Source organism: Colias eurytheme, chromosome 23 (assembly GCF_061535395.1).
Source record: "Colias eurytheme isolate Ceu_HAF_F1 chromosome 23, ilColEury1 Martin Lab GWU primary, whole genome shotgun sequence".
NCBI classification, from domain to species: domain Eukaryota; kingdom Metazoa; phylum Arthropoda; class Insecta; order Lepidoptera; family Pieridae; genus Colias; species Colias eurytheme.
Window position 1 is genome coordinate 6,850,992 of NC_143002.1, and position 27,241 is coordinate 6,878,232.

The 27,241-nt window shown below is 36.0% G+C and overlaps 1 protein-coding gene across 1 annotated transcript; it reads right to left on the minus strand.

Moving 5' to 3' along the window:
* Positions 1-3,816: 3,816 nt before the first annotated feature.
* Polr1B (RNA polymerase I subunit Rpl135) lies at positions 3,817-25,026 on the minus strand. The gene is made up of 20 exons (XM_090115398.1): positions 24,863-25,026; positions 24,174-24,503; positions 23,839-23,931; positions 22,325-22,471; positions 21,221-21,393; positions 19,302-19,551; positions 18,310-18,456; positions 17,341-17,507; positions 16,874-17,021; positions 15,310-15,370; positions 14,560-14,759; positions 13,681-13,834; positions 12,707-12,797; positions 11,552-11,747; positions 10,904-11,118; positions 10,166-10,304; positions 9,299-9,505; positions 8,253-8,456; positions 4,825-6,049; positions 3,817-4,042 (listed from the first exon to the last, which is right to left on the minus strand). Exons 1-20 carry the CDS (start codon positions 24,962-24,964, stop codon positions 3,885-3,887), a joined length of 4,407 nt encoding a protein of 1,468 aa, XP_089971524.1. The 5' UTR covers positions 24,965-25,026; the 3' UTR covers positions 3,817-3,884.
* Between the last annotated feature and the right edge of the window lie 2,215 nt (positions 25,027-27,241).

The following is a 27,241-nucleotide window of genomic DNA, read 5'->3' on the forward strand; positions in this document are numbered from 1 at the left end:
TACAATCTATTCCTGAAGTGAGTTTCTTATTTGTATTAACTTCTATCCTTCATTTAATACTTGAAACTTAAAAGGCTTATCCAAATGAAATACTTTCGCAAAAATAAATGTATCATATTTTTATTCAATTTGGTTTCGAATAAGCGTCTTTCCAAACTATACAAGGCCAGTACGCAACGGTGTGAAACTAATCACGTATAGTTTGTAAATAACTTTTTTACAAAGTTCTTCCAATCTATACAACAGCAGTACGCAAGTACTCGCGTATACTTTGTAGTGCAGTAAGTAAGAATAGCGCTCCAAAATATACAGCGCCAGTACGCATGCGGACTAATCGTGTATGTTTCGGAGTAAGCGCGGCGTCTTTCCATTGCTCGCGCTTATATTATTGTATTGCTGTTTTGAAATCTATTATTAAAATGCATGTGTATTGTGTATGTAATGTTGCGTACTGATCGTATATTTTTTGTATCGAGGATGCTTGTGTCTTCGTTCCCGACTATACTGCACGACTTACAATTGACAATAGTGCTAAAATGTAAGAATCTAATAAGTCCAGAAGAAGACGGTTGCGAGGCGACGGCTATTTTTTAGGCCAGTGGAAATTAACATTAAATTCGCAAAGCACGATGTAGATTTGAATTTTTGGTATGTTGTTTGGATCAGTTAGGGTGATGTAAATCCCAATTTGCAACTTCGAAAAAGTTGTGCTCGCTGCGCACCACGTGATAAACTGCGAAAATTTTGGACTTTTTTCACTTTTTGCTCTAAAAGTCATAAACTATGCGTTTCCGACAAGTATGATTCAGTACATAAATTAAGGTTATTAAATTTGCAACAATTTAAGCCTATCCGCAGCTCTCTAAACCTTATAACGACTAAACTGTGGCCATTCGAAGATGGTTCATTTTTCCGGAAATATTGAAATTTTTAGTTTTGCTCCCGTTTGAAGCAAAATATTGGCAAAAACCGCTCGTTCTATGAGAAGTTCGTATAATAAAGTTGTAGTGCATTTAATTTTCTTTCATAAGAGCATAGAACAAAGTCTGTGAGACAAATATTTCACACACAATATCTGAAAAACAAAAAGAAGGTAGAAATAGATTTTTAAAGAATTGAAACTGAGAGCATATAAAATCATAAAAAGAATAATACTTTTTCATTTGCAGGATAGGTAATTAACAAAATTACAAAATTTGGGAAAGTAGGAAAAAAGATTATACGCAAATAATAAACTGCGAAAATTTTGGACTTTTTTCACTTTTTGCTCTAAAAGTCATAAACTATGCGTTTCCGACAAGTATCATTCAGTACATAAATTAAGGTTATTAAATTTGCAACAATTTAAGCCAAATTAAAGCTCTCTAAATCTTATAGCGACTAAACTGTGGCCATTCGAAGATGGTTCATTTTTCCCGAAATATTGAAATTTTTAGTTTTGCTCCCGTTTGAAGCAAAATATTGGCAAAAACCGCTCGTTCTATGAGAAGGTCGTATAATAAAGTTGTAGTGCATTTAATTTTCTTTCATTAGAGCATAGAACAAAGTCTGTGAGACAAATAGTTCACTCACAATATCTGAAAAACAAAAAGAAGGTAGAAATAGATTTTTAAAGAATTGAAACTGAGGGCATATAAAATCATAAAAAGGATAATACTTTTTCATTTGCAGTATAGGTAATTAACAAAATTACAAAGCTAATTAAATTTGCAACAATTTAAGCCAAACCGCAGCTCTCTAAACCTTATAACAACTAAGCTGTGGCCTTTCAAAGATAGTCAGTTTTTCCCGAAAATTTCAAATTTTTAGTTTTGCTCCCGTTTGAACCAAAATATTGGCAAAAACCGCTCGTTCTATGAGAAAGTCGTATAATAAAGTTGAAGTGCATTTAATTTTCTTTCATTAGAGCATAGAACAAAGTCTGTGAGACAAATAGTTCACTCACAATATCTGAAAAACAAAAAGAAGGTAGAAATAGATTTTTAAAGAATTGAAACTGAGGGCATATAAAATCATAAAAAGGATAATACTTTTTCATTTGCAGGATAGGTAATTAACAAAATTAAATTTTCTACAACTTTATTTTATGACCTTCTCATAGAACGAGCGGTTTTGCCAATATTTTGGTTCAAACGGGAGCAAAACTAAAAATTTGAAAATTTCGGGAAAAACTGACTATCTTTGAAAGGCCACAGCTTAGTTGTTATAAGGTTTAGAGAGCTGCGGTTAGGCTTAAATTGTTGCAAATTAAATTATCTTTGTAATTTTGTTAATTACCTATCCTGCAAATGAAAAAGTATTATCCTTTTTATGATTTTATATGCCCTCAGTTTCAATTCTTTAAAAATCTATTTCTACCTTCTTTTTGTTTTTCAGATATTGTGAGTGAACTATTTGTCTCACAGACTTTGTTCTATGCTCTTATGAAAGAAAATTAAATGCACTACAACTTTATTATACGAACTTCTCATAGAACGAGCGGTTTTTGTCAATATTTTGCTTTAAACGGGAGCAAAACTAAAAATTTCAATATTTCCGGAAAAATGAACCATCTTCGAATGGCCACAGTTTAGTCGTTATAAGGTTTAGAGAGCTGCGGTTAGGCTTAAATTGTTGCAAATTTAATAACCTTAATTTATGTACTGAATCATACTTGTCGGAAACGCATAGTTTATGACTTTTAGAGCAAAAAGTGAAAAAAGTCCAAAATTTTCGCAGTTTATCACGTGGTGCGCAGCGAGCACAACTTTTTCGAAGTTGCAAATTGGGATTTACATCACCCTTACTGATCCAAACAACATACCAAAAATTCAAATCTACATCGTGCTTTGCGAATTTAGGGTTTTTTAGTGTCGATTTCTACTGGCCTATTTGTGTAGTTAAAAAAAACACGAACCTAACCTAACTCATAGGTAACCCTTATATTATCTGTTACCTATTTATTTTTCTAAGCTCACCTAATAATATTTTTATTCCATATTTTACTGAATCAATCAAGAAGAATAAAAGTAGATAGATATATAGCTTTAAAAGTCTTTGATTGTCTACGCCTATTTATTATTTCGCTCAAGCGTAAGTGGTGTAGTAGGTATATTTAGTTATATTTTGCGTACTGATCGTGTATAGTTTGGAACGAAGAAGCAAGCATCCGCGTTACAAAGTATACACGATCAGTACGCAAACTTCGTGTATATTTTGTAATAACAAACTTAAAAACAGCATTACAAAGTATACACGAGCAGTTTCCTATGGTTGCGTTCTGGCTATGTATAGTTTGTAAATACGCAGAACCGCCATCCTGTTACAAATTACCCGAAATTTTGTGAGTCCTCCTAAAAACCATCATGGTAAAAATTTAAATAACATTTATTTACTAATCGCTTATTGGAATTTGTGCAGTTAGACATACCAATCGCATAATGCAATAAATAATTATTGATGTCTTTACCTTTAGGTACCGTTTATATATTTTGAAAGATAGTTTTTATATGTTGTCTGAACATTTTCTTGTTACTTGTAGAATTTTCCCCTTAACTCCATGACAAATTTTTATTGTACAAATTCGGTAATAGGTACTTGCCGCTTGCCACAGTATAAAAAACACCTGGTTCTCGCTAAAGATTTATGTTTAGTTCACACTTCACGAGTTAAATTCTAACAAACTACCAAATTAATTTTCATAATATTTAGTACAGATCATCTGCAATATGAAACTTGTAATTTTACTTATTCTAATGTAATCCAAATGAGCATTAACCAAAAGGGTACTTTCATCGTAATTTCTAACCTTAAAAACTATTAAATAAAACACAAAGCTTCCTAAAATCATTTATTCAGCGGCCGTAATCGCCAGACTATTAGTACAATTGATTTTCACATTAATATTAACAGACGCTAATTGCGTAATAAAGAATTTGAAGATATACGGAATAGACACAGAGACCACGTCGCCATCTTTGCACAAACGACACGTGTCCTTCGTTGACGTCAGCGTTGTTATTATTGGACCGAGTAGGGTTCCACATTTCGTGCATAGCAATGCCTGGAAGAAATAGAAAATTATTTATATGTAATTTTGTAATTAATGGCGTCAAATGTTTTAATATTTTAGTAAAAGGCAATTTAAATCGGGAAATTTTACAACTCTAGAATTTAAAAGTGGTATGATGCAAATTTTGTTTTATTGATAGGTACTTAAAGGAAATTAACTGAAATATTTAATAAATTCGATAAATACAAAATAGTAGTAATTAAAATTTTGTTCATGTTACATAATAATGCTATAACAATGACAATAGTATGGCGATGCACTGCTACATCGATGTTCATGCTAGAGCTATGCAACGCTACATCGATGTTCACGCTAGAGCTATGCAACGCTACATCGATGTTCACGCTAGAGCTATGCAACGCTACATCGATGTTCACGCTAGAGCTATGCAACGCTACATCGATGTTCACGCTAGAGCTATGCAACGCTACATCGATGTTCACGCTAGAGCTATGCAACGCTACATCGATGTTCACGCTAGAGCTATGCAACGCTACATCGATGTTCACGCTAGAGCTATGCAACGCTACATCGATGTTCACGCTAGAGCTATGCAACGCTACATCGATTATCACGCTAGAGCTATGCAACGCTACATCGATGTTCACGCTGTGGCTATGCAACTTAATATCGAGGTACAAGATATGGCAATGTACCACTGATGATGATATGCTGTGCAATTGCAAGTCACAACGCACTATGACAATGCTATAACGATACAAACACGCCGATAATGCTGTAACTCCATCTCCCCGAGCGCACCCTGTACACACCTGCGTCTCGTCGGAGCAGTGCAGCAGGCGGTCGTGCAGCATGAAGGCGGCGCCGTGCGAGAGCAGCGCGTCCCGCTCCATCTCCCCGAGCGCACCCTGTACACACCTGCGTCTCGTCGGAGCAGTGCAGCAGGCGGTCGTGCAGCATGAAGGCGGCGCCGTGCGAGAGCAGCGCGTCCCGCTCCATCTCCCCGAGCGCACCCTGTACACACCTGCGTCTCGTCGGAGCAGTGCAGCAGGCGGTCGTGCAGCATGAAGGCGGCGCCGTGCGAGAGCAGCGCGTCCCGCTCCATCTCCCCGAGCGCACCCTGTACACACCTGCGTCTCGTCGGAGCAGTGCAGCAGGCGGTCGTGCAGCATGAAGGCGGCGCCGTGCGAGAGCAGCGCGTCCCGCTCCATCTCCCCGAGCGCACCCTGTACACACCTGCGTCTCGTCGGAGCAGTGCAGCAGGCGGTCGTGCAGCATGAAGGCGGCGCCGTGCGAGAGCAGCGCGTCCCGCTCCATCTCCCCGAGCGCACCCTGTACACACCTGCGTCTCGTCGGAGCAGTGCAGCAGGCGGTCGTGCAGCATGAAGGCGGCGCCGTGCGAGAGCAGCGCGTCCCGCTCCATCTCCCCGAGCGCACCCTGTACACACCTGCGTCTCGTCGGAGCAGTGCAGCAGGCGGTCGTGCAGCATGAAGGCGGCGCCGTGCGAGAGCAGCGCGTCCCGCTCCATCTCCCCGAGCGCACCCTGTACACACCTGCGTCTCGTCGGAGCAGTGCAGCAGGCGGTCGTGCAGCATGAAGGCGGCGCCGTGCGAGAGCAGCGCGTCCCGCTCCATCTCCCCGAGCGCACCCTGTACACACCTGCGTCTCGTCGGAGCAGTGCAGCAGGCGGTCGTGCAGCATGAAGGCGGCGCCGTGCGAGAGCAGCGCGTCCCGCTCCATCTCCCCGAGCGCACCCTGTACACACCTGCGTCTCGTCGGAGCAGTGCAGCAGGCGGTCGTGCAGCATGAAGGCGGCGCCGTGCGAGAGCAGCGCGTCCCGCTCCATCTCCCCGAGCGCACCCTGTACACACCTGCGTCTCGTCGGAGCAGTGCAGCAGGCGGTCGTGCAGCATGAAGGCGGCGCCGTGCGAGAGCAGCGCGTCCCGCTCCATCTCCCCGAGCCGCACGCCGCCGCCGCGCCGCCGCCCCTTCACCGGCTGCCGCGTCAGCGCGTCCATCGCGCCCGTCGTGCGCACCTGCACACACACGCACGTGTTAGTGACAAGACTGCTTCACTGATACACACACACAGACAAAACACACATAAATTGTCCGTCAGACGCAACACATTCAACACAACATTCACAAATTGTCCGACAGACGCAACAAAATCAACACGACACACATAAATTGCCACTCGATACACATAAATTGTCCGTCAGACGCAACACATTCAACACAACATTCACAAATTGTCCGACAGACGCAACAAAATCAACACGACACACATAAATTGCCACTCGACACACATAAATTGCCCGACAGACGCAACACATTCAACACAACATAAATAAATTGTCCGACAGACGCAACACATTCAACACAACATAAATAAATTGTCCGACAGACGCAACACATTCAACACAACATAAATAAATTGTCCGTCAGACGCAACACATTCAACACAACATACATAAATTGTCCGACAGACGTAACGCATTCAACACAACATAAATAAATTGTCTGACAGACGCAACACATCCAACAGACGCAATACATTCATAAAACATACATAAATATTCCGACAGACGCAACACATTCAAATAACATACATAAATCGTCCGATAGACGCAACAAAATCAACACAACACACATAAATTGTCCGACAGACGTAACACATTCAACACAACATTAAATAAATTGTCTGACAGACGCAACACATTCAACACAATATACATATATTGTCCGACATACGCAACCCATTCAAATAACATACATAAATATTCCGACAGACGCAATACATTCATAAAACATACATAAATATTCCGTCAGACGCAACACATGATTGCAAGCTAATTTATATCTCAATTAAGTGAAAGATAGGTTTACCAAAGAAAATACTATAATACACAGCATATTATTCGCTACCAGAATCAACTCCCGAAAAGTTCCCGACTAATTGCCAAAATACTATTTCTTTCCAAAACTATTACACATTAACAACCACTAGCTTTCCGCCCGCAATTCAAAGAAAAACCCGCATTATTCCCGTTCCCGTGGGATTTCGGGATAAAACCTATCCTATGTTTTAATCCAAGTTACCCTCTATCTGTGCTAAATTTCATTGTTATCGGTTCAGTAGTATTTGAGTGAAAGAGTAACATACATACATACACATAAATCCATCCTCACAAACATTGGCTTATAAACTTTTATCAAACAAAGAGTGATAGGAAAAAGGCCGATCTAAGTATACCGGAATTTGTAATACACAAAGGTAAAGTTAATCATTAATTTCATAATATAGAACACTAGTTAGGTATCATACCTATTTTGCAAATTATTTTATAGATAATATGACTTATATGTTCGTTATATGTTTTCCATTATTTTGGGGAATAATGTATCTCCAATCAAATATCAGTACTGCAATATGAAATAAACATTGCAGTATTAGTTTTTATGACTTAATATCATTACGATATTTCTGCCTACCCTGTCGAAAAACTCTGTGCGCGCCCCTGAGGATAGGATAGGATTAAAATCTTTAATAATACAATAAAACTACATCCCATTTTAAACTAAATCTTATTTGACTGACCGGTTGGCTTAGTTGGTAGTGGCCCTGCCTTACAAGCCAGAGGTCATGGGTTCGATTCCCACCCGGGGCAAATATTTGTGTGACGAACATAGATGTTTGCTCTGTGTCTGGGTGTTAATTATACAACATACATAAATTGTCCGACAGACGCAACACATTCAAATAACATACATAAATTGTCCGACAGACGCTACACATAAATTGTCCAACTGACGCAACACATTCAATACGACACACATAAATTGTCCGACTGACGCAACACATTCAAATAACATACATAAATTGTAACACATGATTGAAGGCAAAGTTTATATCTTAATTTGTACTTAAGTTGGTTGGTACACTGATAAGCATATTCGCTACCAGAATCAACTCTCGAAAAGTTCCCGACTAATGCCAAAATACCATTTCATTCCAAATCTATTACACGCTAGGTGCGCCCCGCGGTTTCACCCGCATTGCTCCGCTCCTGTTGGTCTTACCGTGATGATATATAGCCTTCCTCGATAAATGGGCTATTTAATACGGAAAGAATTTTTCAAATCGGACCAGTAGTTCCTGAGATTAGCGCGTTCAAACAAACAAACAAACTCTTCAGCTTTATAATATTAGTATAGATAAAAAAAAACTCCACCCACCTGCCACTTATCAGACACCATATGCCTCAACCTCTGATAATGCACCAGACCAAAGAATATATCGGCTTCCATTTCCCTCCCATCCACACCGCTATACATCCGCTCGGTTCCATAGTAGTTATACCCCCCGGCCTCTAGTAGCCTACCGAAGTAGTTTATAGCCGTGTCCTTTTCGTTAAAACGGAAGGGTGTTGCGTCGTGTACCTGTATTAATGAGACACATATAGTAGTTGCGACATATTTTTAAGCTATTGCAGAGCTTCTATCGCGGGCGGGGACCGAATCCAGAAATTCCGTAACGAAAAAACCTCACGCTCTCCACTCCGACCTGCACGGAGGTGTAGCTTGAATTCATGCTATGTAATAGCTTTACCGCGGCAGTCCCCGAGTGCCACACGTCTTTTTTTTATTATACTACTAGGAAAACTGGCATAATTCCCGTTACCGTGGTATTTCCGGGATATAAAACTACCCTATGTTCTTTCTCAGGTCTCTAAAGAAGCATACACAGAATTATTTTCGTATTTATAATAGAGATTTCATTCTGACTGCCTCTCAAAGCTAAATATTCTTTTTTCGATGCAATCGAACATCACAAGTCAGCCAACAACCATCCAAATTATCTAATCGTCATAAAAAAACGTGAAACGTTGACGATTTAACGATCTGATCAAACTATGTTGGCCATTTCATGAAATGCGACCATTTCAAGAAATGATCGATCATATCATGAAATGAGCAAATCTACGATATGGCCACAACATGGACATATCAAGCATTTTGGTCCTTCGAGCCGGATTTGCCGATATTATTACAATAATATCTTTCAATCACGCTATGAATTTCTGGACAATAATAATTCTAAAAGATTTACAAATAGTGTGATATAAGAACAAGAAAATTAAAAATATTAAACAACTATTTCACCGTTATCAAGTGTTAGTGATAAGCCATTATTAAGCTATGAAATACGTATTCGACCCCTGTAAATAACTATGAACCCTGGAAATGTTCAATTAAAATTATTTTTTATTAATTCTACTCACATGCCCATGCAAGCACGCGGCTTTCCCCGCCATGCATTCTATCATCATAGCAATTGTCATCCGGGATGGAAATCCGTGCGGGTTGAACAGGATATCCGGGATCAACCCGGATTCCGTGAATGGTAGATCTTCCGCCGGCCATTTTTGTGAGCAAATACCCTTTTGACCAGCCCGGGACGCGAATTTGTCGCCTACGGTGGGATTTCGCTGGAAAATAATTAAAATTAAATAAAAGTAAACAGAGGTTTCTTATATTAAAATTTTATTTTCATTAGTCTGTAGACAAAGGAAAAGTTTCCTTTGTCTACCCGACTTATTTCAATTTTAATTATAGATTCAAATAATTTATGTTTTTTAAAGAGAGTATTGTGTCGCTCATTAGAAAACTCTGCTTAATCGCGTAGGCAGAGTTGTGCCACACCCCGGACATTCCATACAAAATTACCGTTTTGACAGTCACACTGTAGAGACTGCAAATGTGTGTGTTAACGCTTTATGGTTGGCACATTTGTGACTAGCGTAAAAAAAAATTCGCGTTTTTCTGATGAAATAAATCCGTAAACAGCACAATGTAACCATTTTCTACGAAAAACGATAATCACAAATCCAAAATAATAAAATTACTTTAAGTCAATTTGATTAATGTTGTCAATCTTCGTTGAGTATCGTCCTTGTAGAAAAATGTGGACCATTTTAGACTGATCGTGCGGGGTGAGGTAAGTGTTTAATTTTGGCGGGAGGCGGAGAGTGTCCGTTCTGTAGCGTTTAGCTACTATTATGTATTCTGTGGTTTTGCCTCGGACAATATGATAGATTTGAGTTATTTTTCACCAATGTACGTAGTTAAGGCATTTATAATAATTTTACCTGTACACGTAACATAACACAAGCTCGTCGTGGAGCTTTCGGTGAGAAATCCCCGCAGAGTCTTACACTATCAACTAACGCTGTTTCCTTGCCGTGGAAACGGGACACTACGTATTGAGCTCTATCGTCGTCGTAGTAACTGTATATGAAACAAATACGTATAGGTATTAGGAAAAAAATCGTTAGAAGAAAGAAAAATAAAAGTGCATGTGTGCTGAGCACACGTATCAGAAGTCAAACTTCGTTGGTAAAATACAAAGATACCAAAATCATCGCCTTACTCCATGACGCATTTGAAATTTTACTCACAACGCACCTAAAGATATTAATAATTTAAAAGATGTTTAAGAAAGAGAGAAGTCAAACACAAAAGCTAAAAAAAAAGACGATATTGGTCTATGATTTCACATCAGTGATCTCGCTGATGTGAAATCGTAGACCAATATCGTCGAATTAAAAATCTTCAAGAAGGCGATCATAAAAAAAATCTAACTCTGGAGTGCAACAAGGTACTGCTCTTGGTCCATTTCTGTTTCTAATGTATATTATTGATTTAAGAGGGGGCATAAAGCAAAATTACCAATCTTCTATTAGATGATACGTGTAATATTCAAGACCAAATCTATTTAATATGTCGATGACCCAACACTTCTTATAAAAGTCAATACAGGAACGGCCTGCTATATTATAATAAGAAAAGGAGGTATTAAATCTAATATAAAATAGATAAAAACTGACCAATAGAAAGGATTTTCGCTTTCCAACCTAGCCCCAACCGCCGGCAATCCATCGTCATCTATAAACTTGGCTAAATCTGGCTTATTCGGGTCTCTAGCGAAATATGAAGTTGCGTTTTTCAACTCGATAAACTGAGATTTGTAAACTGTTCCCGCTGCGAAGCCTCTCTCGTGGGCTGATTTGTTTATTATCATCGCGTCTTCCATATCGTAGCCCTGGAAATGTATATTTTTAAGAGTTGGTCTGTTTTAGTAGAATAAAAATATTTTTTTAGAATATGATTGTCTATTTTACTAGAATAACAACAATTGATTGAGCTTAGCTTGTAATCTATCTATATAGTGTTTCAAAAGAAACTAATTGTGGTATATTACATCACATAAAAGAGAAAAAATTGTCAGAAATCTATATGATTAAAAATCAGTAATACTGTCAGTACAAAAAAGAAAACAGTTTTAAATTTTCTTATAAATTTAGTTATTCTAAATCGAGTTTCTCAGCACAAATATAGGTGAAAAAAACCTTTTTTATTGAATTTTTTATAGCAATAACGTATATTATAAAACAAATCAAACAAAACAACAAGTTAAAATATCCTAACTCAACAACATACACACAAAAAACAATCCAAACCAAAACCGCACTTACCGTATAAGAAATAACGGCCAATATCGCATTAGTTCCCATCGGATAATCATCTAAACCCAACAGATCATAGTGTAAAGGTCTAAACAGCGGTGTAGCCCCAGTTTGTAACCTATATAACTTGGTTTCCGCGTTTGTAGCCCACGTGTGTATCGGTGTACCCATAGTTTGCTTACCCATTTGGCATTGGTACATGTTTCTGGTGAGAATTTGAAAAAATTCTATAAAATAAGTGTGAAATATAGAGAACTAGCTGTGCTTCGCGGTTTTACCCGCAGTGCTCCACTCCTGTTGGTCTTAGCGAGATGATAGATTGCCTATAGCCTTCCTCTATGAATGGGCTATCTAGAATTTTTCAAATCAGACCAGTAGTTCCCGAGATTAGCGCGTTCAAACAAACAAACTCTTCAGCTTGATAATATTAAGTATAGATAAGAAGTTAAGGATGGTTTAAATGTGGTTTCGATATAGTTTGGTTTCCGCGTTTGTAGCCCACGTGTGTATCGGTGTACCCATAGTTTGCTTACCCATTTGGCATTGGTACATGTTTCTAGTGAGAAGATATGAAAAAAGTATAAAATAAGTGTGTAGAAATTAAGAAATTATGATTTTTCGTGTTTGTTCGGTATGGATAAATAGCAAAACATTAACGAAATGATGAAATTTGAAAATTCTTACTTTATTCTTATAACTGCAATATTACTCTGAAGGCCTATTCAGATTATGAAAAATGTAACATTTTATTGTCTGTAAGGGCCTATTCAGATTAGAATTATTATTAGAATTGGTATACTGCATACGCGATTAGTATCTCTGGTTGTAACAAAATGTATGTACCTGCAAATTAGATCTGTATATTCCATGTGTTTGTGTTTCTGAGTCAAATAAACTTTATTTTATTTATTTTTTTTTATCTATAGAGGTAGTAACTAGTATATACTACGTAAGAGATTTAATAGCGTTCCCATCGGGATACCGCTACCCACAGCGGTTACTGCTCTAATCTGAATAGGCCTTTAAAAACAAGAAAATTTTAGTTTTTTCAGGCAAATTTAAAAAATATTTTATAATTATTTCCCATGAATTTGTATGTATTAACAAATAAATACTGTATGAAATCTTAATAATCATTACTTATTAAAAATGAATAGTTCTTACCTTGGTGATTGGTTGCAATCAGGCATAGGAACCAGTTGGGCCAAATTGCTCATAAACGCCGATTTTGTAAGTTCCAAATGTGTTGTTGTGCCTTAAAATAAATATATTTCTCTGTATTTTGTTAAGATTCATTCTTACTAATTCGTTTTAAAATATACATAATTACATATCTAGTAACTATTGTGTTACTTACGGAGTTGTCCTGGTAGCGAATTAAAGAGAAAATGAAAAATTAAACCACTTGTAAAGGGTCACACATTAAAATAGTAAAATCAGTGATATTCTAGTGCAGGAGACAGATCAAAATAATGTAAATTGAATATGTTATTTATAATGTTAGCATAAACATAGTTAAAATTATAATTTATCCCTTAAATAACTATTACATGTTTAAAATATTAATTCGGAACACTTTTAATTATTGTAATTATTATTTTTAATTCATCACTTATCTTAAAAATCATCCTCATTTATAATAGGAACATTACAATTGATCAAATAAAACTGTGTGTACAGCATTAATTAAAAAAAAAATTTATAAAGAATTATAGAAGATCACATGAATATAAATTTGTAAAGAATAGAAAAAATTCGATCACTCAGCGGGACTCGAACCCGCATCCTTTCGCGCCATTCCGGGGCGGATGCCTGACCAACTCAGCCACTCGTGACCCGCCAGAGCAATCGAATTTATTCTATTCTTTCAGTTTTATGTGTCTAAGGGACACACCGCGCGCCATCTATTGAAATGATTAACAACCATCTCAACCAATATGAAACACTTTTCAGTGAATAAAATAATGTCACGATGGAACACGACCTTTTTTGTTATATTTATAAAGCATTTGAATGCCATAAAACCAAATTTCAATTTCAAGGATCACATGTACTTTTTTATTTACTAAATCATTTGTACACATTTCTACGTCTTTATAATATCTAATCTATACCCGAAATAAATAAAATTATATTACCTTTAATAATCTCGGTCTGTGTGACAGCTATATCCAAATACAATTGCTCCATAGTGCCTATTAATTCTAATTGTCCGGTTGCTAAATTTATTACAGGTCTCATCATTCGAGCTTCTGATGTGAACAGGAATATTCCCGGGTACTGTCCGGGAGTCTGGAAGAATATGTTAAAACATATTTTATTATTCAATTTATATGTAAGAATTAAGAATATAATATGACAAAACAGCCTTTATAATATACTAGCTTTCCACCCGCAGCTTCGCCCGCGCAGTCAAAGAAAAACCCGCATAGTTCCCGTTCCCGTGGGATTTCCGGGATAAAACCTATCCTATGTCCCGGGGTAAAAAGTAGCCTATGTCCTTTCTCGGGTATCAAAATGTCTCTATACCAAATTTCATGCAAATTGGTTCAGTAGTTAAGGCGTGATTGAGTAACAGACAGACAGACAGAGTTACTTTCGCATTTATAATATTAGTATGGATACCAGGTGACCCAAGAAGTAGTGATATTCTGAAGCTGGGAGGTAAAGGACCTAGAGGGATACCCTTGTAGGTACTGCGGTTTTTTTATATTTTAGGGCAAGTTTTTAATAGCTGAGCGGTAAAATTTTAATTAAGATTTGTTAAAATTCCGTTTCTTACTACATGAGGTAATACAGCACTTTTTGGAACACTATAAGGAGGTATTTTTAATCATTTATTAAGACGTTTCACTCCAAAGTCACAAAAGCTATATTTTTCCTCTTCTCTACGTTAGGTATATGAAGTTGCAATTTACAAAAAAAAATATTTTCATCTTAATTTTTTCATTTTTTTTTAATTAAATGTTAACCCACTATCACGACATGTAAAAAAAGCACAGATAACAAATTCCTACCTGTGTTTTCGGCGCCAAAACGATCTCAGTACTAATCGGTATATCTTCCCCTTTAACTTTGAGCGTTCTCAAGTACGCTATAGAATCTGCGGCTGAATCTTCCGGGAAATACCCGACAAGTCGGCCATTTATGAAAACTGGGTATGTATATATGTCCTGGGATAGTGGCGTATGAGTTACCGAGCTTATGGGGTCCATTCCTGCAAAATATTATATTTAATTTATCTCAATTACCAGAACGATTTTTTTTATCTTTTTACCTTACGATATTAAAATATTAATGAATGAATGAATGAATGAAAAATACTTTATTGTACACCAGATATGATACATTTTATAAACTTAACAATAAATTGATCAATGTACAGTAGGCGGCCTTATCGCTGGCAGCGATATCTACCAGGCAACCCAAAAAAGTCGAGGAAAATAGTTAACTTAATCATGGTGGTGCATAATAAATAAAAGTGCATGAATCAGAATAATATTTATATACTATAACTACATAGTAATTACATAAACATTAACATTAATTCTAGACTTCTTTTAAAAGCAGGGTTTGATAAACGGTGATCAATGTATGCATTTCTAAGGAAAAGAGCATTCAGTGGGTATTTATTTATAGAACGATAAAATATTCTTTTCACAAACTTTTTTTTCTTTTGTGTACGGTAATTCGAATAGTTTCGCACATAATGAAAAAATGTGGCCAAGATATAGATATGCTCAAAGAAATATTTTAATTATACTCACCACATGTTTCCAGTACTTTGGGTAGATTTTCAAGAACGTTCGGCTCCAGATATGACGTCACCTAAACAAATAATCAGTTGTATACGTCATTCCTATCAATATAGATTAAACACATACTTTACACGTTTTCTTTCTGTAGTTTTTTTGCATTTTAAAGATATTTACTTATTTTTTGTCATTTTTTCGTCACTAACCTGCGCAGACGCAGTGAGATGATTGAGCAGGCCACACGGAGCTCTACAATTGGTGTTTTCTTCTAAATTATTTTCTTTCTTTATTAATTTATTTATTTAATGATTTATTGCTCTGAATAATTTACAAATTGAGACTTAATCTAGAATACATTGTAACAAACGTTTTTAAACGTTAAACGTTTTTTTTTCATTATAACGATTTTTGAAGTGAAACTTCTTTATCGGGGTTGGACAAAAAGGAGAATGCCCATTTTTGGTACTGGTTTTTCTCATGAATCAATATTATTAAAAAAAATCTCGGCAATTTAGAGGCCTTCTTACCATCGGAAAATATGTTTTGAACAGGGAATGTTTTGTAAAATCTAATAAGACATGTAATTGTTTAGATCCGTTACCAACCATAGATTTAGTATCCATTACCTCTTACATCGGTAACCAAGCGGTAACTATTATTACATTTAGGGCTGATTTTTCAATCCTTGGATAAAACTTATTCGTTGAATAAAGTATAAAACTACCATTTTAAAAACGTATTCTAATTGCCCGTATTTGACAATTTACGTGACATTATAATATTATCGTGTAATACTTTATTGGACGGATAAGTTTTATCCAAGCATTGAAAAATCGGCCCTTACTATGGTAAATAGCTAAGTGTATTAATATCGATTATTGTTTTCCTTGAATTACATAAAATCACTCTTTATGGTATTGTTTATACACTGCAGGTTGTTTTAACATAGATAGTGAGGTAAAATAATATAAATATATATATAAAAAATATATGATTATGACATAGCTTGGTAGGTAACCAGTTATTTCTTCTTTGTTTCATTCTTCGAATATGTAGATAGTGAAAAAATGATTCAAACAACAAGTTGTCTGAAAGCATAAGCTCTACGCATAAATTAAATAATATGTTAAACGAAAAATAACCTTCGGACGAAAAATGCTACCAAAAGGCTAAACCACACATAAACCTAACCAAATCGGGGTTATTTAAGTTTTGAGGTTATTTCACATTTTTCTCAATATCTTGAAAACCCCTGTTTTTATCACAAAAAAATCAATTGGTAAAAATCTTTTGAATATCGAAGAACCCTCCAAAACCACTCTGGCATTGACGCAACACTGTACTGTGGTCCATACTTTCATGGGCATTCTCCTTTAGTGTAACATTTTTGCGTTACGAAGTACGCGTGACATTTTTTCGTTACGCCGTACGCGTGACATTTTTGCGTTACGCCATACTCGTGACATTTTTAAGGTCATAAAGAAGTTTCACTTCTTACGTGTGTACTCTAGTACACGCATACATTTTTTTTTTATTAAATTTTTTGTTGTTTTTTTGTATTTATTTCGTCACTTACCTGCGCAGACGCAGTGAGATGGTTGAGCAGACCGCACGGAGCCCCGTCCGGGGTGTGTACGGGGCACACGAAGCCCCACGCGTCCGGGAGTAACTGTCGGGCCTCCGTTGTTCGCATCTCCATGAAGAATGAGCCTCGGTGGATGGCCCTGGGTGATTTATTTTGAAATGAAAAGTTTAGCGGGAAAATTAATTAAAAATAATTAATAAATATCTAGTTACAGATATAATTTGTTCGTTGAAACCTTTATTTATTTACGACAATTATAAAATATTAATGAAAGCTGAATTGAACGCTTCCAATAAAAATATATACGTTTTAATGCGCACGAATTGAAAATAATAGACGGGAAACGGGATTAAAACTCATTTTATGTTTAAGCGCAATTTCTTTCGCAATTTACACATATAAACAAGTTCCAAACCAATATTTGTAAACGATTCCTTATATTTATAACAATAACTCACTTAAAATGCGACATATATCTCATCCTATTAATATTCTCGGCCACTATAGTCAGCCCCTTGTACTGTGGAAGGTTCAAGCTATTCGACGGCGCGTTCCCAGTCGATATCATAGTCTCCATCTTTTGTTCCAAACTACCCGCAGATCTGATAAACTTCTGGATGTCTGTCTGTGAAATTGAATAAAATACAATCCGAATGAATTGTATTTATAATAGTTATTAATAAGCAAAAACAAAACACTCACATTTTAGTAGAGACTTTATAATATGACCTTATAATCCCCGCAAATTGCTAATGCGCCTGGCCGCCATTTTGATGACGTAATGATGACGTAATCTCGTGACATTGAACACTCAGTACCGTTAGCACCACCGGTCGGCTGACGTGCGGGTGACATCACGTGGGTGTTAATTCAAATCAAATCAAATCATTTATTCATCTAATATTATATTATAAAGGCGAAAGTTTGTAAGGATGTAAGTATGGATGTATGGATGTATGGATGTATGGATGTTTGTTACTCTTTCACGTAAAAACTACTGAACCGATTACAATGAAATTTAGCACACATATAGAGTGTAACTTGGATTAACACATAGGGTAGTTTTTATCCCGGAAATCCCACGGGAACGGGAACTATGCGGGTTTTCCTTTGCAAACGCGGGCGAAGCCGCGGGCGGAAATCTAGTCATAAATACAATTAAATACATCAATCAATTAGACAAGGTTCCAGCGCATTAGCAATTTGCAGGGATTATACAACCAATAGGAGTGTTGCTACACTCTACTACACTCACTACACATCAATGATACTAAAATATATTACGTAAAATAAACAACTAGAATAAGGAACAAAAAATATCTGAACAAAAAACTCTGCCTAGAATGGGAATGCCAATAGACTTTTAACATTACTTTGATGAAATTATAAAAGTTGAATCAGTAAAAATAAATACAAAAAAAACTCACCGAAGTAATTTGCAATTTATTTCCCCGTTTGATGAAGACGGATTTCATGACATTCAATAGATTTTGCATTCTCTCTTTAAGCACTTGGAGATAAAGATGTCCTCCCACTTGTAATTCTTGTACCATCACGGCGTCCGCACCTTCTACCTGTTTAAATAAATTATTATTATATATTTTTTATTAAACATCTTGTCGTATGATAATATAATGATAAATTGAAACAAATCAATGAATCTTAGTTAAGCAATAAGTAATGTTTGTATTTAAATTAAATGTAACAGTCAGAAAAATATAATAAACTGTTGTGTAAATAATGTATTCTAGTCTCTAGGTAAGTCGTATTTTTCAAATTACATTTGACATTCTATAAACAAAACTTCCAATCGGCTATTTAAAAATCGTGTGTTCATTGAAATTACCACCTTATTTAGTGGCAATAACATTCAAAGTCACTTTTAGAAAACTCTGCCTATGTGTGTATTACATAGGCAGAGTTTTGCATCAGACAATTTTTGAGTCTAGTTATTGATTGACAATTCAATGAAATTGACACATAATTAAATAAATAAATATTTCAGGACAATTTTCACACACGGCACGATCTGATCCCATACTAAGCTTTCGCTTGTGTTATGGAAACTAGATGACTGATAAACATACATATATAATTTTAAATAAATACTTATATTGATAATTAACACCCAGACACAGAGCAAACATCTTTGTTCATCACACAAATATTTGCCCCGGGTGGGAATCGAACCTACGACCTCGGGCTTATGGAAGGCAGAGCCACTACCAACCAAGCATTTATATGAATTGACACATAAAGCTCATTAACATTCCTATTCTTAAAACATATAAAAAAACATTAATTTGTTTGAATTGTGGTGGAACAAAGTGCGCATTGTTCATAATAAAGTCCAGACAACTCGCCAAACAATTGGCATACATTTAAATAAAGATTATTTCTTAGTTGGATATTCACTTACCTTACACTTATTCTGTACAACATCATACAGTTTTTGCGTCATATAGACAAGTCCGTTAAATTTATCCTTATAATCGTTTAAATGTATCATCACACATCTAGATAATAAGAAATCTGTGGCTTCTAAATCTGTGGCCCACGGGGGTAATTCTGTAATCTTTGGCCGGAACATCTTGCCGAGGTAACAACGACAATCTTGGTGTGTGTGTAGACCTTCTTCGTGTAATTCGCGAAGCATGTTTTGGATACAGCTACAATATTTAGTTTAATATTAAGAGAAACAAAATTATATTATATACTAGCTTTCCGCCCGCGTTTTTAAAGAAAAACCCGTTCCCGTGGGATTTCCGGGATAAAACCTATCCTATGTGTTAATCCAAGTTACCCTCTATATGTGTGCTTAATTTCATTGTAATCGGTTCAGTAGTATTTGCGTGAAAGAGTAACAAACATCCATACATACAAACTTTCGCCTTTATAATAGTATTAGGATTACGATAGGATTAAACACTACAGAGAGCTTGAAGTGTTCGAAACGTAAATGTTTAAATTGCGTTTAAAATCCGTTAAAACTTTTAATATAATAACAAAAATACTAGTTTAACATTCACATGTGATATATTAAATATACACGAAGTAATTAATATGAAAATTTTTCACAATTTTGAATATGTGTATAATAATAACACTAAAAAGTAACTATTGTGCTTTCTGCTATAATGCATAGCTTTAATAAAAACCTACCTTTCTTACCTAATAACCATTGTTTAACTTTAATAGTACTCTTAAGGCAGATTTTTCAATCTATGGTTAAAATTTATTCATCGAATAATGTATAAAACTACCATTTAAAAACGTATTCTAATTGCCCGTATTTGACAGCTTACGTGACATTTATATACACACACCGGCACAATTAGCGGAACAAAAACCGACGCGCGAGAACATCGTCTGGGATTTGAACGAATGGCAGCAGGTTCTCTTTACTGATGAGTGCACAGTTCTTTTAAAACAGAACGATGGGAGACAGCGAATATGGGGACGCAAAGGAGAACGCCACATACAGTCTAATTTTGAACACACAGTGGCTTTTGGTGGCGCGGGCGGCTCGATTATGGTTTGGGGAGGGATATGTTTGGGAGCTCGCACGGAGTTAGTGATAGTCACAGGAGGGACCATGACAGCAGATCGATACATCAGAGACATTTTAGAAGAACATGTTGTACCATTTACACCATTTATTGGTGACGACTTTATTCTAATGCAAGATAATGCTCGTTCTTGTAGTGTACAATCGGTACAGGCATATCTGAGCCACGTAGGTATACTGGTGATGCAGTGGCCAGCAAATTCCCCCGATATGAATCCGATAGAGCATGTCTGGGACTTGCTAAAAAGAAGGATTAAATCCAGAATGCCACCCCTCAAAAATCTGAATGAACTTGGAAATGCATTACTTAGAGCATTGAGAGCGGTTGCCTCAAGAAATCATCGATAACATAATCTGTAGCATGCCCAGACGAATGGAAACCATAATCAGAGCAAGAGGGGGAAACACTCGTTATTAATTTTGCTTTAATTTTATTGTTAAATCATTTAATGCTTACTTTTTTTTTATTTTTTTGTGATGGTTCATAATCATCTGAAAATTTGACTTATTTCAAATTTCTTTATTTTTCAATAAAAAATAACGAAGACTTTTCAAAGTCGTTGTTAAAAGATGTTAATCAATTTGTTATTTTGTGTCTAATTACATTTTCGTCAAATATATGCGTTATTATCTCATAGTCTTACTTTTTTTTCTGTTCCGCTAATTGTGCCGGTGTGTATATTATCGTGTAATACTTTATTGGACGGATAAGTTTTATCCAAGCATTGAAAAATCGGCCCTTAGTAATTTTTTACCAAATTAAAACTCACTTGACATAATACAAATCGTTCTTCTTTCCGTGCAATAGCAATCTATATATATAATGGTCCGGCCAATCAACCAGACACTTCATTATAAGTACTAGAGGCGCATAGTACATAACTTTACGATGCGAGAACATTAGCTTACTCGTGCCGTTTTGTAGGAAATGTATTACGTTGTTCTGAAATAAAATATTTGTTTTAGAGCGTATACGCACTATGCGGGTAGCCGCATTGCGGGCAGCCGTCCGGCTGACCGCAAGCACAATTATGTACGTAATATTCATTTCTATGCGCACTGCGATGCGGCTACCGCAGACCGCACAGTGCGCATAGAAATGAATATTACGTACATAATTGTGCTTGCGGTCAGCCGGACGGCTGCCCGCAATGCGGCTACCCGCATAGTGCGTATACGCTCTTACATTCAAAGATGCATTGACTGAAAAAAATTAACAAAAAGGTTACAGTACAAGAGCCGCCACGTCACGAAATTTTTGATTGAATGAAAACGCTCATGACGCAGACGTTTTACAATATGTACAAGAAAAATCATATAGCAAAATTCGTGTCGTAGGTGACATGCTATTCGACCACGACGCGTAGTTCTCAACATTCATTAATAACAAGACGGCCTTTGTTACTTGGATGAATTTGAAATTGTTGTTCTAAAGAAAAACTTAACGTTACTTTTTATTTTAGTTTGGTAGTTTTAAGTGTAAATAATAAATATACGTTAGCAAGGAGCAGCGAGTGCCAGCATTGACTCTTTGTATACATTTAAAACACTCCATTGCAATATGTCAAAAACCAATGTACACTTTCACACTTAGAGCGTATACGCACTATGCGGGTAACCGCATTGCGGGTAGCCGTCCGGCTGACCGCAAGCACAATTATGTACGTAATATTCATTTCTATGCGCACTGCGATGCGGCTACCGCAGACCGCACAGTGCGCATAGAAATGAATATGACGTACATAATTGTGCTTGCGGTCAGCCGGACGGCTACCCGCAATGCGGCTACCCGCATAGTGCGTATACGCTCTTAGATTAGGATAATATTGTATAGAAGTAAGGAAAAAACAGTTTAATCATTGTATTAAACTTACAGTGGCCGTCTGATCGGATTGAACACATCGCATCAAAACACCATACTCTGTAAAGAGGTTCCCGCGCATTTTCCACCCAGATCGCTTGATGGAAACCGGATAATTACGTCGAGTCACTAGCAACATGCGCATAAGACGCTCGTGACCCTGGAATGTGTATTCATTTTTTATATGAAATGAATCTTAACATACTTATTTAGTTTTACTCAATCAAATTATAATCCAACAAATTTTAAACATTGTATGAAGTCTTAAAAGTAGTCTATTTATTTAAATAGTTATTAGCTGTATTAGCTGTGCTCCGCAGATTCACCCGCAATGCTCCGGTCCTGTTGGTCTTAGCGTGATGATATATAGCCTATAGCCTTCCTCGATAAATGGGCTATCTAACATCGAAAGAATTTTTCAAATCGGACCAGTAGCTCCTAAAATTTGCGTGTTCAAACAAATAAACCAACTCTTCAGCTTTATAATATTAGTATATTAGTATATAGATTTTAATAAAGTTGTACAGACAGAAAACCTTAGACCTACTCTAAGAAAAAGACAGAGTACAACTTATTTGGTGGCCTTATCACTTAGTAGAGATCTCTTCCAGGCAACCATGGTAAAAGGTATACAAGCAAAAGATCACTAATTGGCAAATAACAGTAAAAATTTTTATGTCTATGTTTGTTCTTTAAACTACCATCTTTGACAAAATATGTTTAACATATCTAACAGATGTACCAAAATAATTTTTTACATCCAATTTGATAACCTGCAATATCAGACAATTTAATAAGTTTATCAAAATCTAACATACTTATATATTTATTTAAATTAAATGCACACAAGAGATCATAATCTTGTTAGCCCTATTATAAGCGTTACATTTTCGGGAGCAGATCGAAACTCAACAAAATGTGTACAATAATTACATGCAACAACGCGATATAGTTTAACAATTAAGGTAAATAACATACAATATTTACAGTGCGTTCTGTCTGTAATAAAGAATCTGAATAAAAAGTTAATCTACAGGCTATTTATATCCCTCGAAATAACACAAATAGATAAAAGACAAACGAATATTCCATATGTACGAAGTAATTATTTATATTTTGTTGGTGTAATTATTTATTATATTAAATTATATTAAATACTAGCGGTCCGCCCCGGCTTCGCCCGTGGTACATATTTACATTTTCTCTACATAAAAACCATCCTCGTACTTCAAGGAATATAATAAAAAAAGAATTATCGAAATCGGTTCAGCCGTTCTCGAGTTATGCGCTTACCAACACATTTTGCGATTCATTTTTATATATAAGACTAGCGGTCCGCCCCGGCTTCGCCCGTGGTATATGTTTACGTTTTCTCTACATAAAAACCATCCTCGTACTTCAAGGAATATAATAAAAAAAGAATTATCGAAATCGGTTCAGCCGTTCTCGAGTTATGCGCTTACCAACACATTTTGCGATTCATTTTTATATTATAGAAGATTACAAAATTGTAAGACTTGTAATTACCTTCACAATGAAATAGCCTCCCCACTCGTCAGCATGTTCATTAAATTTTACAAGTTCCTCAGGTGATAAACCATCGAGATGACAGGCTTTAGACTGAAAAAAATAATAATATGATGATGACGATTTAATGTTTACAATAAAATTAGTATTTAAATTTAATCATTTGTAGAAAACAGTGTACAGTAAAATGTTCAAAATCTACTATATTAAAGTCAGAAACAGTTAATTTGTGATATTAATTTATTTTGTTCAACCACGGGGGTTCAATTATTAGGGGCTGATACAAATATCACAAAATCTTTACAAATTGTTTGAAAAAATTGTTTATAACTTACTTTAATCATAATCGGCAAATGTCCCAAGGACCTATCCACCGAAATACTCTTTCCATCAATAGTTATCGTCAATCTGACTTTAAAGTCCCCCTTATACGTCACCGCTCTCTGTCTGCATTCTGTTGGCAAAACCCTTTGGTTTTTAACACCTACAGCTTCCATAGGAACACTGGGCTTCGCGAATGTCGCATCATCTATCTGGATTTTCACTTTTTCACCCGAATTCAGCTCGAATTCTACGGGAAGTAAGTCATCTATCGCCGATTTTAAACCATCCGTAAGCATGTAGTTGAAGGAATCTATGTGAGGCGCTCCCAAGCATTGTAGGTACTGAAACATAAATATTTAATCAATTAGTATAGAAAAGGATTATGAAATTTTACTACATCATTAACATTTTAATAATACACTTAAATCTTAATACTATTATAAAGGCGAAAGTTTGTATGGATGTATGTATGTATGGATGTATGGATGTTTGTTACTCTTTCACGTAAAAACTACTGAACCGATTACAATGAAATTTAGCACACATATAGAGGGTAACTTGGATTAACACATAGGATAGGTTTTATCCCGGAAATCCCACGGGAACGGGAACTATGCGGAACTATGTATTTCCTTTGAAAACGCGGGCGAAGCCGCGGGCGGAAATCTAGTATAGTTAAAAACTAGTTTTTTCTACTCACTGGGTTAGCAATTTTCGGTGGCTTACTATAGTTTGGATTACTTGTATATGCCAATGTAGGCTTTTGCAATATCTTCTTTTGATAACTTTTATCCATTTTCATTTGTACTTTTACTCATTGGAGTCACAGAGCAAGTAATATAGTAATTGGAGTAGTATTATAAGCAAAATAAATTCAAAATAATGCAAAACACGTGCTTTATTTAAATGTCAAATTCAAATGACATTTGTTTACGGCAATTGACATTTGACATAGAAAAGGACTTTTGATAAAAATATTGCTAGTTTATAAAACTGCAGAGCAAGATATGAAAAAATAACTTAGGGCGGCCGTACACGGACCGCTTCAAGCAGTTGAGACCACAGGTTGAGACCGACGGCTTGAAGCCGCGACCGCGTAGTAAACTATGAACATTCATTCACTAACGTAAACGGACTGCTCGAGCTGTCGCTACCGCTTCAAGCCGTTAACTGCGCGGTTTGTAGTGTCAGCTCGAGTAGTCAACGACCTACCGCTCGAGCAGTCCGTGTACGTCGTTCAGCCGTTAGCTGCTCAAGCCGCCCGTGTACAGCCGCTCATAGATATGGCTGACTAAAACTCAATGTCATATGTATACTTAATACATATTCAATTAGGTTTATGCCTGCTGCAGCGGCTGCGTCCGCGACATTTTAAAATATTGTCCATTTGCTATATTACCAAAAAACTTTTATACATTATAATTCGAGACAGACAATGGGATACTATTCTCAAGAGTCAACTTGAATTTATTCGCTTATACGTATGTAGATCATAAAACTATTAACTATTTAACTAACTATAATACAAATAAGTAATATGTATTTGGCATTTAAATACTTACATATGCTACAAGATAAAAAGGTATTGTGCATAAAATAATAATTAGTAATATCTTTAACCCCGATACATGTATAATCATAGGTATATATTCTCTATTAGTTTCAGCGTAAGGTTTCAGCATTCTTCAGCTGCGAAATAAAAACATTTAATGTTTATAAGAATAAGTATGTAAGGGTACAGGTAAACTTAAGTATCGCTAAAAAGAAACGGTTTACTTTTGAAGCTTTTAAAACCGGCATTTCATTACCTAGATATAGACGTTTGTCTTTCCACGCTTATCATTTGATCAATAAATTTAAGTTTAAAGATATCACAAATTTGTGTCATACCTATTATTATACTATTACATATTATTATGTATTAGTAAAAAGTGACTATTTTTATCACAAAATTAAATACATTTTAAGTATACACATACTGCATACACCATTATCACATCATAGTAGTTACTTCGTATACGTAGCCAGGATGGGTACCTACCTATTTTCTTTGGTAAAGTGCAATGCATATATTATAAAATTGATTCATCTATGAATTTGCAGCGTCCAAAGTTCGAATACAAATTAAAAATAGGTGAGCAAAACAGCGTAAGACACGGCAAAAGTGAAAACTTTCCGAGTAGCACTGCCAAGTGTGACGATTCAATATATTTTATACACACATAATAAATGTATAAGTAGGTACTTCTATTATAAATATTTCACTTCTATTAACAAAAAAATTTAACGCCTTCGAGTTATCAGATTTAAATGGCAACGCTCGAGAGGCGCCAGCTTTCAAATAAAATAGAATCATCATAATCCGTTCACTCAGTTTCGAGAACACAAAAAAAGAAATACAAACGAGTTGAGAACCTCCTTTTTTAGACAGCGTTTCTTTTCGTATATACTATAATATACTTAAAATTAGCAACATGAATGTATCTGGTACGCTTTCACAACCGAACCACAGCTGAAAATGTTAACGCAAAACTTTGGAATAGGGGATGAAAATTCTTACCTGTCGAAGATAATACCTATTCCGAAAATTATGGTATGGCCATACCCCACAGGACATAGTACTTACCTTGGACTATACCATACCACCATTATATCTTATATATAAAATTCTCGTGTCACAATGTTAGTCTGCATACTCCTCCGCATTACCGTCTTTACCATAGGGGCACAGGGGGCCAGTGCCCAGGGCCCCCTTCGTCTGGGGGCCCCCCTGGAGGAGAAGTAGGACTGACAATTTTTCTCACATAAATCTCAAAATATTTTATTAAAAAGCAATACTTATACTTTTCTCATTGCCAGAACGTCAGATCATTTTCAGATTTATTCGAATCAAAACATCTATGTATAGGAATAATTCGAGTGATTCGAACACCATTATAATTAACTTATCAGACATTTACTCGAATTATTTATTTACTTATTAACGTAATATAATTTAATATTTTTACTTGAATTATTTTGGGAATTGTGAAAATTAATAACAAGTCTAAGTTTACAGAATAGCATATAAGGGCGTTGT

Coding starts and splice junctions, on each gene's coding strand:
- Polr1B (XM_090115398.1), bottom strand. CDS start 24,964: ATGAAAATGGATAAAAGTTATCAAAAGAAGATATTGCAAAAGCCTACA. Junction 17,022..17,340: donor AGATATATGTCGCATTTTAA/GTGAGTTATTGT, acceptor TAAATCACCCAG/GGCCATCCACCGAGGCTCAT. Junction 6,050..8,252: donor TGGTGTCTGATAAGTGGCAG/GTGGGTGGAGTT, acceptor GTGTGTGTGCAG/GTGCGCACGACGGGCGCGAT.